Source organism: Pleurodeles waltl, chromosome 4_1 (genome assembly GCF_031143425.1).
Source record: "Pleurodeles waltl isolate 20211129_DDA chromosome 4_1, aPleWal1.hap1.20221129, whole genome shotgun sequence".
NCBI lineage: Eukaryota > Metazoa > Chordata > Amphibia > Caudata > Salamandridae > Pleurodeles > Pleurodeles waltl.
The window spans coordinates 328,212,177-328,226,225 of record NC_090442.1 but is presented as its reverse complement, the minus strand read 5'-3'; the positions used below and the strand labels follow the sequence as shown (position 1 = coordinate 328,226,225).

General features: G+C 41.0%; 1 protein-coding gene across 1 annotated transcript in view; it reads left to right on the top strand.

Annotated features, from left to right (window-relative positions):
* The window catches only part of VWF (von Willebrand factor), a 1,017,342-nt gene that overhangs the window by 957,571 nt on the left and 45,722 nt on the right, over window positions 1–14,049 (top strand). The window contains exons 47-49 of the mRNA XM_069228440.1: window positions 2,471–2,587; window positions 6,562–6,660; window positions 12,906–13,034. Coding sequence (XP_069084541.1) covers window positions 2,471–2,587; window positions 6,562–6,660; window positions 12,906–13,034 — 345 coding nt within the window. The remainder of the gene's footprint in view (window positions 1–2,470; window positions 2,588–6,561; window positions 6,661–12,905; window positions 13,035–14,049) is intronic.

Sequence of the window (14,049 nt, the reverse complement as noted above, 5' to 3'; positions counted from 1 at the left end):
CAGAGTTATAGTCCCTTCAGCAGCAGAGCAGTCCTTCTTCCTGGCAGAGTGTCCTTAGGTCCAACAGTATACTATTTTGGTGGTGTCTGGAGTCCAGTACTTATACCCAGTTGTACCTTTGAAGTAGGGAAGACTTTAGAGAGAGGCCTTTGAAGTGCACAAAGTCCGTAACCTTTCTGCCCTGGCTCCAGAGACACTACAGGGGGTATGTAGCCCTTTCTGAGGGCTCAGGACCCAGCCAATTCAGGTGTATCAGCTCCTCCCTCCCCTCTTGCCGAGGATAACCCATCAGGATGCGCATAGCCCAACAGGCACACATAGCTTTCTTTGTATGTATCTGTCTAGAGGGAATGCACAAGAGTCCAGTTGGCACATACCTAGACATGTATTCAGAGACAGGCATGGGCACAGAATGGTTAAAGTGAGAAAATGTAATGTTTCTAAAAGTGGCATTTACAGAATTGCTACCTACAATCCAACTTTACCATCAGTTGTGATTTTACATTTTGAGCCTAGAGACACCAAACTCGAATATCTGCCTGGTCCCAATCAGAAATTACACCTATAAAAGGTAATAAAGCAAGCCCAAAGTTAACCTATTAGAGAGATAGGCCTTGCAGTAGTGAAAAACGATTCCACTACTTGGACATGTAAGACTTAAAAGTACACGTCCAACTTTTTAAATACACTGCACACTGCCATTGGGGCTGTCCAGGGCCTACCGTGGGGTGACATATTAACATATTAAAAATTAACCTTAGGGCTTGGCAAGAGGGTTAACTTGCCAGATCAAGATGACAGTTTAAACCTGCGCACATAGGCTCTGCAATGGCAGGTCTGAGACATGATTACAGAGCTGCAGGCTCACTCATAGCGCTTAATTTACAGGCCTTGGGTACAGGAAGTGCACCTTAATAAGCACTTACAAGTAAATAAAAGGTGCTAGTTGTGCATCGGTCAGTGTTACCAGGTTTTAGGAAAAGAGCATATGCACTTTAGCATTGGTCAGCTGTGGTAAAGTGCCCAGAATCCTAAAGCCAGCAAACACAAAGTCAGCAAAACTGGAGGTCAGAAGGCAAAATGTCAGGGGGGAACCATGCAAAGGATGCCAGGTCTAACACTCTAGTTTTCTAAATTGGTGTGGGATTTCTCTTTACTGTTGAAGTACTGCATCCATACTTTACACATCGCCTCTAAGGTAAGCCCTACTGCTTTTATGCCAAGCTACCAGAGGGTTAAGCACAAGTTAATTTAGTAACTTTTTGTGGTTCACCATGACAAGGATTGTGGCTGTTGCTTGAGAATGGCTCACACCCCCCTCAATCAACAACCCATTTTCTCACAATAGGTATTTGATTTGCATACAATGACTGACTAAAAGCTTACGGGAGATAAAATATAAAACAATACAAAAAGGATTGCATTCTACATATATTGTGTGTATGAGATGAAATATGTGTGATACTACAGTGTACTTATGTGAGTTTAAATAGTACCTTATGCATTTGAATGCAAGCACTCCATAGGAGGTGGAAAGATACGTCAAACAGCCAATAACATGGTCTGAAAGAAATCCTCCACTGGATGGGGCAAATGTATATTTTTAAAGTATTGGTAACAAAAGGTCATACAAACAGCTGTCCTGTCAAGCCACACCTAAAATAACTGTTTATGGAAGCATTTACCCAGACCAACATCATTATCTACCTCCAATAGAACAGCAACGCCACAGCAATGCCATGAGTTAAACACTACATACTAACCAACACAATAGTGTGTAATAAATAATTTAGGGATTGGAATGTCGCTTTCGAAAAGACCCCACTGTGGCATGGCTTGAGCCACTGCTGTCTGAGAAAGGCACATGATTTGGAACAGCTTACTTTGAAGGGGATGCCATCCTACCACATCTTTTACAAAAATGCAGATATCCAAGTACCATGGATATTATCAAATCTTCAATTGTCCGTTGATGATCAGTTTAGTTTGTGAACTAGCCACGGGGATGTACTGCCAGTGTCAGACTGGCCTACAGGGCAATCAGGCTGTGCCTGACGGACGGGTCTGATAGGTCAGTCTGTGGCTGTTTTTGTGGCTGTTTGTTGTCCGTTTTTAGTTTTGATTTCCCTAATATGAAATTAGAAATTGCATGGAGCAAGCTCACATTCATACAACCTTCCATACCTTGCCACATAAGTACACACCCTGCCTTTACAGATTCAAAACTGACCCATATTGCAAACTGACCCACATTGTAAGCATGGTCCACTTTTTCTGCTTTCTAATTCACTAATGGGGGGCACTGTTATTTTGGTGCCTGGGCTTATATTTTATTCCATTCCAGCCTTGGGTACTGCCCTCTTCACTCTCTAATCTATCGACATAATCAGCTCTATAATGTGCTTACCATCTAGTAATATTCTTACAACATGAAGCAAATATTAATCAAACAGATGGTTGTCTTTTTCAGGGCGGTGAAACGTTAATGATCGATCAGTGCACCATATGCCAATGTAGCATTGAAAAAGATAAAATGATGAAGTTCAAGCTCATGTGTGGGACAACTACCTGCGAACCCTGCCCAGAGGTGAGTAGTTAATGTTTTTGGATATTCTTTTCGAGATATTTAAAGTAACTTTGCAAAAAATAAAAAGTTCTAGTTATCCTCTTAAGAGCCATATTACGCTGTGACTGGGCTACTCACAAGTATGACTGACTTGTGTCTCATCTTTTTCCAGCTATTGGTGATTAAACAAAAATGCAAGTCATCGCATACCAGCATTGCTATTTGGGTCACGTGAGCCCACTGTGGAGATGCACCCATGTAGTCAACATACTATGTTGAATACCGTCTGTGCATCACCCCTGATCCGATTAATGCCAGATTTAATGATGAGACATTCCACTAAACTGCTCAGCTGTGCACAAAATTTAAGGAATGTATTTGTGACTCCTCAAATCCATGTTTCTTAATCAGTAATACTGCAGTTTAGTAAAAGCTCTTCACCTGCCTAACCTCTTTCATTTTCAGAATCACCACAGCAAACACACTCAACTGTACATTAAGCACATTTTTTTCAGGTAATCTGCTGTCTAATAACGTCAGCCCAAGTAATATTTAGTTCCATTGCCTTTACTCTGCAGACTTAACTCCTCAAGATTTTGCTCAGCAGTTTCATTTGAAATATACACAACTATGACCTACTGGTCAATTTTTATGCACGGCGGCATAACTGCGTAAATTCTGGAATTTTGCATAAGAAGCATAACACGGAATTCCTGAAATTACATGAATTACACCAAAGATTGCCCAGGCCTACTCTTAACTGTTTCATCGAAACCACCAATAATACCAATACCACACATCATCATTACCACCACTACTATATAATACCAGTACCACAATACCACACCAACAAATCCCCACCAATACCTGCAGGAATATCACCCTCACACTGACTAGTACCACTACTACCAATACCACCACCAGTACCAACAACAATAGCAGCATTACCACTACAAATACCACCACCATTAGCAATACCACCAGCTCCAATATCGTCACTCCAGGCACCATTCATAATACGAACTAAAACACCACAGGAATACCACGTATACCAACATCAATGCTACAATACTAGTGTTAGACTTTTCATCCTTGGCGTGGTCTCCCTTAACCTTTTGCCTCTGTTTCTCAGGTTGTTGATGTGTGTTGGATTCTGATTTTGCTGTTTTTGTTATTCTGGGCACTTTTGCCACTGCTAATCAGTGCTAAAGTGCAAGTGCTTCTTTACAAAATGTGTATGTAATTGGCTTATCCATGATTGGCATATTTGATTTATTATTAAGTCCCTAGTACAGTGCACTAGAGGTGCCAAGGGCCTGTAAATCAAATGCTACTAGTGGGCCTGCAGCACTGGTTGTGCCACCCACATAAGTAGCTCTGTAATCATGTCGCAGACCTGCCACTGCAGTTTCTGTGTGTGCAGTTTTACCTGTAAGTTCGACTTGGAAAGTGTATCCACTTACCAGGCCTAATCCTTGCCTTTTCTTACATGTAAGACACCCCTAAGGTAGGCCCTAGGTAGCCCTAGGGGCAGGGTGCAGTGTATGGTTGAGGTAGGACATATAGTAATGTGTTTTATATGTCCTAACAGTGAACTATTGCTAAATTCATTTTTCATTGTTGCAAGGCCTGTCCCTCTCATAGGTTAACATTTAAATCTGATTAAAGTGTAGATTCTGTTTGGGAGCGGATGGACATGTGGAGTTTGGGGTTTCTGAGCTCACAATCTAAAAATACATCTTTTAGTAAAGTTGATTTTAAGATTGTGTGTTTGAAAATGCCACTTTTAGAAAGTGAGCGTTTTCTTGCTTGTACCATTTCTGTGACTCTGCCTGTTTGTGGGTTCCCTGTCTGGGTCAGTTTGACAGTTGGGCTGGTTGCACCTCACACTAGACAGTGACACAAAGGGAGCTGGGGTGTAGCCTGCATATCCTGATGAGCCATCTGTGCTAGGAGGGGGTGAGGAGTGGTCACTTACACCTGAAAGGGCTGTGCCTGCCCTCACACAATGCAGTCTCCAACCCCCTGGTGAGTCTCAGGGGCCTGGCCTGGGCAAGGCAGGATTTCACATTCAAGGGAGACTTTGCTTTGAAGTAGGCCTACTTCAAAGGAGAAATTGGGTATAAGAAGGGCACCCAAAACCACAGACTTTAGAACACTCCTGGAAGCCAACAGGAACCTCTGCCTGGAGAAGAGCTGAGGAGCTGAGGAAGAAGAGCTGCCCTGCCTGTGACTGTGCTTTGTGGAGCTATCCTGCAGTTGCTGCTTCTGCCAGAGTAAGAGGGCAAAGACTGGACTTTGTGTGCCTTCCATCTTGTGAAGATCTCCAAGAGCTTGATTTAGAGTTTGCCTCCTGCTGTTTCAAGTCTCAGGGACTGCAAAGACTTCTCTCTGCCTGCACCTGGAGTCTCTGGGGAGACTCCTACTCTGCCCTGTGGTGCCCTTCCAGTTCCTGGGACCCTGAAAGGAGAACCTGGCAGCCTAAGAGGAAGAAATCCACGCACAGAACGCCGTGCGGGGAAAAGATCGACGTGACTCCGATCTGCGGCTGAAAAATCGACATGCCGCTGGCTTCGCGGCTGAAAATCGATGCTTGTCTGCAATGCGACCGCAGAATCGATGCATGGAGCTGGTGAAACGACGCACAGCATCGCTGTCGGAGGCTGGTGAGATCGCCACCAGCGCTGCGTGGTTTTCGGATCATCGTGCGACTGGATTTCCGATGCAAACACCGCTGAGAGTGTAAAAACAACGCAAGGCCTGCCTTGACCAGAGAGTGCTGACCAGATTGACACATCACTGTCCTGCGGAGAGAAGAAACGACGCGTCTGACCTGATGAAAGGAGAAATAACGCAAGGTCTCGTTCGTGAGTGAAATTGAGGCATCGCAAGCCCTTTTTGACTCACACTCGCCCATGCGGGGTTATTTTTGACATACCCAAAGTACATTTTCACGCTAACAGTGTCAGTATGTGTTTAAAAGTACATGAAGACTCTTTTTGCTTTTTAATTGATAACTTGACTTGTGTATTGTGGATTTTTGTCATTTTGGTCTTGTTTTGTTTAGATACATATTTTCTATTTCTCTAAACCTGTGTTGTGTCATTTTGTAGTGTTTTCATTAAGTTGCTCTGTGTGTTGGTACAAATACTTTACACCTAGCACTCTGAAGTTAAGCCTACTGGTCGTGCCAAGCTACCAAGGGGGTAAGCAGGGGTTAGCTGAGGGTGATTCTCTTTTACCCTGACTAGAGTGAGGGTCCTTGCTTGGACAGGGGGTAACCTGACTGCCAAAGACCCCATTTCTATCAACTAGCAATACAAAAAGTACACCACCACCATTAATACAACTAAAAATGCGGCCACCTCCAATATTACCCTAACAATACCACTGCCACTACTAATACCTCCCACGATACCACCAATACTAACAACTCAACCACAACCACACTTGCAATACCAATACCACCTGCCAAATCACACTCAACCAACACCACCAATGCCACAGTCAATACCACCACCACCCATATGAATACAACACCATCAACACCACTATCATAACTATCACTACCACATACTGGCAATACTTGTTAATGGGCTATTGCAAGGCTTTTAATGCTAAGCCAATGCCAAAGCACATCAAAATACTACCACATTGGCTTTGCAAGGTTGAATTGATGGATTAGGTGGTGGTGTGCAGGAGGCAATGTTGTGATTACGTATTATAAGAAATAAAATCCCCCCAAAATTATATCATAAAGATATTGCAGGTCACTGCGGAGTTTCCTAACCTTACAAAAGAACACCCCCAGGAATATCCTCCTAGCCTTCGTAGGGGTATAGTTATGTCAACCTATATAGATTTTGCTATCTTAATGCAGCACATTTCCTGTAATACCTTTGATATTTACCAAAGAAAAGTGTGCACACAGCACTAACAGTCTGTGTAAACATCTCTGTTCACCAACATTTCTGTTCTATATGATCTCGTTGCAGAACTACAGGCCAGAAAAGATCAACGGATCCTGCTGCGGACGATGCGTGCCAACCGTGTGTGCCATCAGGCTGAAGGATGGACGCAAGGTTAATTTGAAGGTCAGTATCTACCATGGTAATCACTTTTTAAAACAAAGTGTTAACCTAATCCACATTTGTAAATCCATCATCTGCTGCCCACATACGCGTCCATCGTGAAATAGATAAAAGTCAGATGTCATAATAACCTCACCACCCGAGAGATATTACTCATTTTCCTTCACCTGGACTAGTTTAGAAATAGTTGAAGTGCTTTCAGCAGGAAATGAGATTTTTCCTGAGAAGCCATTACACAATGTTTTGGATGTAAATGCTTCTCATGTCACTGATTTTCAGTGCCAGTTTATATACGAGGGTCTGAACGAACCTTTATTTTAGAATATCTGCGTGAAGTTATACATGACCAACAATAGGTGGGACAATGCAGGCTACGCTCCAATATTCATGCTCGATTGGTTTCTTTCTGGACTAGCTGTGCATCAGGGTTGAACATAATTAAGAGTGGATATTCTCATTGGGATTGCTGTCCAGAATGTTTCAAAACGCTTTGTATGTTTTTTGGTCCCGCCTAGAGACATATTTAGTTGTTCCACCAGCCTCGTAGTAAAAACACTTAAATAGAAAGATGGTGGCATTTCTTTCTGTTATTTATCCGTTGTATTGTTTTATTGTCCTTTGTGTCCTCTATGTCTTCAGGTTACAATAAATTAAAGCCAGTAGTACATTTTCTTTGTGTCAAAAAGGATCACAGTTTTCTATGATTTGCCGAAAATTGTGTCTATACCTGTTCTAAATTAACCTGCCTGCTAAGAGGCACAATACTATTCCAATACCATAATATGTGTTGGTTAATATTTGTAAAGTTAAAATGTGCACTGTAGGGATGTGGACGCCACGTTTAGGAGGTGGCATGTTTTCTTTTTAATTTGGTGGCATATTCTTGCAATAAATGTAAAACATAACATATCCACTACACCAGCTTTCAATGGCCAGATCTATTGACTTTTCCAATGCTTGTTCACTATGGGATCAAACCTGCATAGTGCAAGGTAGCCTAACTCGGATCTGCTAGTTTGGTTTTATGGCGGTTAATGTGAAAAAAGTAATAGCACATTCATTATAGTTAACAGTTCCCGAAATCAGCCGAAAGAAAATCAGCCGAAAGAAAATCAGCCGAAATATTGTTGTGTTGTGCTTCTGTGTCTACATGCAAAGACTAGGTGAGATTTTATCTTTCATTAGTCACGATTTAACCTTCATTTTTACGCAAATCACACTTGCTGTAGTCCTTGGAAATAGTAGTGTTCGACCCTAAGTACGTACCCATGATACAGAATGTCCAAACATTCTCTCTTGTTCTTCACAAGTTTTATTACTATGGTTCCAAAGGCCCAGTGTGTGTATGAGCGTACACGTGCGCATGTACGTGTGTGGATGGTGGACTGCATGCACGGGTAGATGCGCCCCTGTGAACTCACGTCATCTAAACAACATCTGAAATCTCCCTCTGGTATTTCTTTTTTTTAGTGCAGAGGACACGCGAATAGTAACTATTTATTATGATCCAATAACGCCCCTGAGGAGTGTTGATGACATGAGAAACCACAAGGGTCGTTTGTAAATGACTTCAGATCCCATTTACAGAACCACAAGTGCATACTTAAATGTAATGTATTTTTATAATGCAAAATAAATCATATGCATTTTTTTACAGTACTGCGTTTTGGCAAGAGTTTACTTCATGATATTTTAGCTTATTTCAGCGTTTAGACAGCACTGTAGCGATATTTTAATAGAGAGGCTTAACAAGCAAGTACAGTCTTTTTTCCGGTGGGGATATCGGCAAGTGAAGGGTTATAAGTTAGACCCACTTTATGAACCTCTCCTGCAGCAGATTATTCTGTGAATCAGCAATTGAGCTCGTAAAGAGGAGTTTGGATGTGGATGTCTTTAATTTACTACTTAGGAAACATTGTAGATGATCGGATGGCCACTGCATGATGTCTTACTTTCCCTACGGTTTACTGTGTTTTAACACTCTAATGAAAATTACCTGGAATTGATCAGCACGTTACCTTTCATTCCATCTTCTGCATCCTAGCCCTTACCTATGAGACAATATAAAAATTATATCCCTGATGCAATAAAACCAAATTATTGAAATCTCAGTTGAAAAAGAACCATATCTGTGATACCTTCAAGTGATAATTGGAAACAAAAGTATTGGAATGTGCCTAAATTTCAGCTCTACAAATCTCTTGCAAGACAACCTCCCTATTTTCTGGCCAAGAGAAAGCTGCATTGCTTATGGGTCTACCGTGAATTTCTTTAGGGACTTTTTTGCCTAATGGGACACAAGTTTGAGAAACAAGAAACCCAACCCAGAGATGTAAGGTAACCATCAAATAATGTTTATCCCTGATACAATTTAGCAGACTGTCCCTTTTCACAGTGCAAATAAGCTGGCAGAACGATTTCTTGAGAAAGGTACCTTTGGGAGAAACACCAGACCTGGCCATAAAAAATTACTTTGTCCTGAAGAATTCTCAAATGGGAAAAATGTTACCTAGAGAATGTAACTCTCCCAATCTACAGGCAGATTGGACTGCCTCAATAAAGGTACTTTAGACAAATGACATTGCAAATGAACAGAGGATATAGATTCAAAAGGAAGACAGTGTAATACCTAAATGACTATAGGAAGATCCAATGGGGACGTGGACAAAACATGGTTTCTTATTATAAAAATCCAAAGGAGTCTGGAAACCAAATGAATGATTTAAAGACCAGTGGGTTCTTGAAATCTCTATTAGCTGCCCATTGAACAATGAATGTAGGGGAAGTCAGTCCCTTTCAAAAAACATTCCTAAGGCAGTCCAGAAAGAATAAGGTATTACATGCCCTGGGATTTAAATAATCTATGTCTTGATGCCATGAATCAAAATGTTTTCAGTGTTTCAAATAGCAGGATATAGTGGATGGTGTCCAAGATACTTGGATAGCTATAGCCACCCCCTTAGGGCAAATGTTTGATTAAAACACTAACTGTAGAAAATTTAGGCTGTGAAATGAAGGTGGGCAAGAACGTCATGACAGTGGGTAAGAAATAAAAGAGGGGCTGAAATATAGGGAAGGTTAACCTAAGGGCTCACTTACAGTCTGAAGAAAAAAGGGAATCAGTGATGTTCAGGGCAGAATGAAGTGACTAGCATCACTTTTAATCTATTCACAAATCTTCTTCAGCATCCTCAGGAGAGGGTGCTTGAGGGGAAATGCATAAAGAAATCTTTAGTGCCAAACGAGGAGTAAACATTTAATTCCAGGCCTTCTAACACTACTTCTCTGAGCAGAAATGAGGAAGGAGTGCTGTTTATTGGATGCAAAAAGGCCCAGCCTTTGAAGCTCTAACTGTTGTGTAATAAACTAGAATGATTGTTGTAACAGGTGAAAAACATTAAGGAAGGATACTTTCTGCAGAAATGATCTACATTCATTTTCACAGTTCCTGTAAGAAAAGAATGATAAGTACTTCTTTAACCAAGAATAAGTCTCTTGGGCACTGTTAGCAAGAGCAGGACTCTTTCCACATCCTTGTTGATTTACATATGCTTTGGCCACCTGATGATCTGTTCTGACTAGAATTAACTTGCCCTGAAGAATTGAAGTGAAACTGTGAAGAGCTCAAAGAATGTCTGAATGTTCTTTCCAATTTGACAAGTTAATCGCTGCTTTGAAAGGGGACCATTGGCTGTATTACTCCTGTCCCGGGTAGTCATGTGTCATAAGAGTAACTGGAGCCTGGGAAACCAATGCAGCTCCTTTCGGGAGATATTTCTGGTACTACCCCTCAAGATATAGAAAGTAACACTTCTGGTGTATTGTTATGAGTGTTTATAATCTTGAGACAATGGAGACCAGCACTCCAGTTGATGCATCAGTAGATTTTTATATATGGAAATCAAGACTTGGGTACCACAGCTGTGGTGGCTGCCATAAAAAACTTTACTTGCAACCATGTCCTTACTGAGCTAGAAAAGATACCATAAGACATATCCAGCTGCCTTTAAGATAAAGAGCAGAGCCTAGATATTTATGATAGGTTCTAATTAATTGACATTCCTTGGAAGGACAAAGGTGAGACTTCTTTGGATTCAAAAGGAATCCTACTTCTTTCACACGACTGCATACTCTTTGAGTGTTTATTGTTCCTTAGCGAAAGAAGAAGCGGAGAGTAGGCTGGCATCAAGGGATGGTAATGCATCTCTCTCGTCTATTTAAATTAAGCTGCTATTGCAAATAGTTTCTTGAAAAATCTTGGATCTGAGAAGAGGCCAAAAGGTGGAACCTTGAACTGGAAGTGCCACTGACTTGATAGGAGTATGATAGTAGTCGAGAGGCCTCATGTCACTATAACATCCCCTGGAGAAATAATTTAATTCAATGATTGTAGGGTTATAATTTTAAATGGAATATGATAAATAAACTTGTCCACTGCTTTGAAAACCAAGATAGTCAAAAGCTCCATCTAATTTGCCTGCAAGGAAGAGAACTGAGAAACATTATTTATCTGTTTTTGATAAACGGGTCCGAATGTGAATAGACTGTCCATTCATTTAAAGAGTGCGTGATGTCATTTAGAGTTTGTAGAAAGAGAGTGCACCTGAACTGTGGCACTTCTGGAGCAATGAAATCTGTACATTAACAATTTCCAACTATCTCTTGAATGCAGTCATCCTACACCTACAGTCATATAAGAACTAGATTTGACCCCAAACTGCTTCTAGTTCTGAGGTGGCATAGTCATGGTTTTGTAGATTATTGATGCTGGTATTGCTAAGATTGTGACAAAGTTTTTACAGCCAATGCAGGCTTTGACCACATGCTTCATTGTAAGGGAACGTCCATCCAACACAGCCAACACGTGTTTCGTCACGCATGTGACTTTTTCAAGGCTAAATAATGGGTATGGTTGTAAACAGAATATATATCACCAAGTTATAATGTTGGAATCCCGTCTATTTAAATGGCTGATAATTATACGTGTTCCGATAAGTAGAGTCGACACAGTCCGAGAGTAATAATGGTTAAGAGGTCCTTGATACGCCCAAGACGCAGTCCATTATACTGCCGGGTGCCATGGGATGTATAAGTCCAATTATGTGGAGGTTGTAACCTTGAAAAAGTCGCACGCGTGACGAAACACGTGTTGTCTGTGTTGGATGGACATTCCCTTACAATGAAGCAAACGTTTCCAAATAAAGAAACTTTCTATTGAAAACGTGGGGTATATACGTGCCTTTTTCTCCAATGAACTTTGCATACCTTGGATGCTATTACATACATAGTACTGCTGCTTACATTGTGTGTTGTGATCTTTATTGTTCAATATGTAATTCATAGCTTTGCCATACAGATTGACATGATGGAAGCTTTTAAACTTTAACTTGTGCAGTAAGCAGGCTAGGGTGCTAGGTTTACCATACAAGTTTCTGTTACGAATGGGGTTTGTCTAATACCGAAGAGACAGCTTCATTGTCTAGCTCATGGGTGTATTTGCTTGAATCTTTGTGATTTGACAATAGGACTCTTCTTCAGATCTGGATCAGTGCTCATTGTGCCATGATACATTCTGCCTGTGGTCAAGTGAAGTTGACCAGGTTTTCGTAGGTGGGGGAGGAGACACAAACACTCCCTTACACAGGCTGGTATATTAACTGCCTAGAGGAGCGTCACACATGCTTTTTCCCCTGGCAAATTCTTCCCGTCAAGCCTTAGGCTACCTGCCTTGAATATACCACAGAAAGTATGTGGAGTGAACACTGTAGTGAAGTCTCACAGTTTTTCAGTGGTCAGTAGTTTCCTTTATTTATGATGCCATTTGGTTCAGATGGACTAAAGCAGGAAACATGTCTACACTAATCCAAGACCTGATGGTTACAAAACAGATAACCTTTTCTTCATCCAGTGCATAAAGCTTGGAGCTCATTAGGAAAAGTTGCACTCTAAACATGGGTGCCAACAAAAAAAGTAACGCTTCCTCTCAAAAGAATTCAAATTTGGCATTCTAACATGTCCGCCGCAGGATGCCGGAGTCATTTAGTCAACATCATTACCATGTTTTCTTTTTCGAATTCTGATTCTCAAGTCAGATCTCCACAAAAATGTATATACTTTTAGTGTATTCTTCCTTTAATGAAAAATAGTTTGGACCTATTTTTCATTTCTGTAGTACGGAAAACTATAGATAAGAGGCACATGTGGTCATTCATTTGTTAATAAGACTGTGACACTTTCCCTTTTTGTAGCCGGGTGAAACAATCCAAGATGGATGCGACAGCAACTACTGTAAAGTTAATGAGAGAGGGGAATTTACCTGGGAAAAGAAAACAACAGGGTGCCCACCATTTGATCGAGAGAAATGCCTGGCCGATGGGGTAAGTCTTACAAGTACCGCTGATATGTAAGAAATTAAAAACTATTTTTCATATCAAGCATTAATGCCTGCCGCAAAACGTTGGTGGAAATAGTTATTGCCATCCTGTAGGCAATGCTGTATTTTTATCACTGTGTGAAAGATTGGATTTAACATCATGCATACAATAGTTTATTCTCACAGTGGTCTGCTGCTGCCTGCCCAGAATGTCTTGCTGTTTGTGCTTCACGTGAGCTTCTTGGAAAACAAGTGATGAGCAGTTACTTTAGCGAGAGAAACGTGGTATCGGTCTTACATCCAGTGAAAAGTAACACTGGGTATTTCATTTATTTAATGGAAATTGCGGTTACAGTTGTGCTGTTGCAAACATATTTGCTCTTTCACCATAAATGAATACGAAGGATTTGTGTGGGGTATTTTAACTTAAAATTTAAATTTTTTGTGTGCCTCGAATAGCCCAATATGTTAAATACAAAAAATACTTTTTTTGAGAATTAATTTGTCTCAGTTGCAAATGTATCAAACAAATTAAGTTCTTTTTACCGTTTCGTTTGCTTTCATTATCTAGCCCCTTCACTAAGCAAAGCGCTATAAAGATTCGATTTTCACAACATGCTTTCTGACATATCCAAGCAACCCAAAGGCTGCACATTCAGGGAAGCGCAACAACAAAAGAAGAATTTGCAATGGAATGCTCGACTTAGAACTATTAGCTTTGTAAAGTCCTAACCAGACTTTTATTGGCACATAAAACGAAAATGAAAAGTAATACCGTCTTACATAAGCGACCTGATTTAAAGCACCACGCTATGAGCGTGAATGAGCACACAAAATGAAACAGAAGTTCGCTTGCAGTCAAACATATCGGCATATGTGCAGCGATATCGCGCTGCGTAGGAAATAAGAACAAATAGTCCAGAAACCGTGCTGAAAACATGGAGCTTCGTATGTTTTCAGTAGTTGGCCAGTGCGCTCGAGCAGGGCTAAACACCAGAAAACGATTGACGCATGCATGC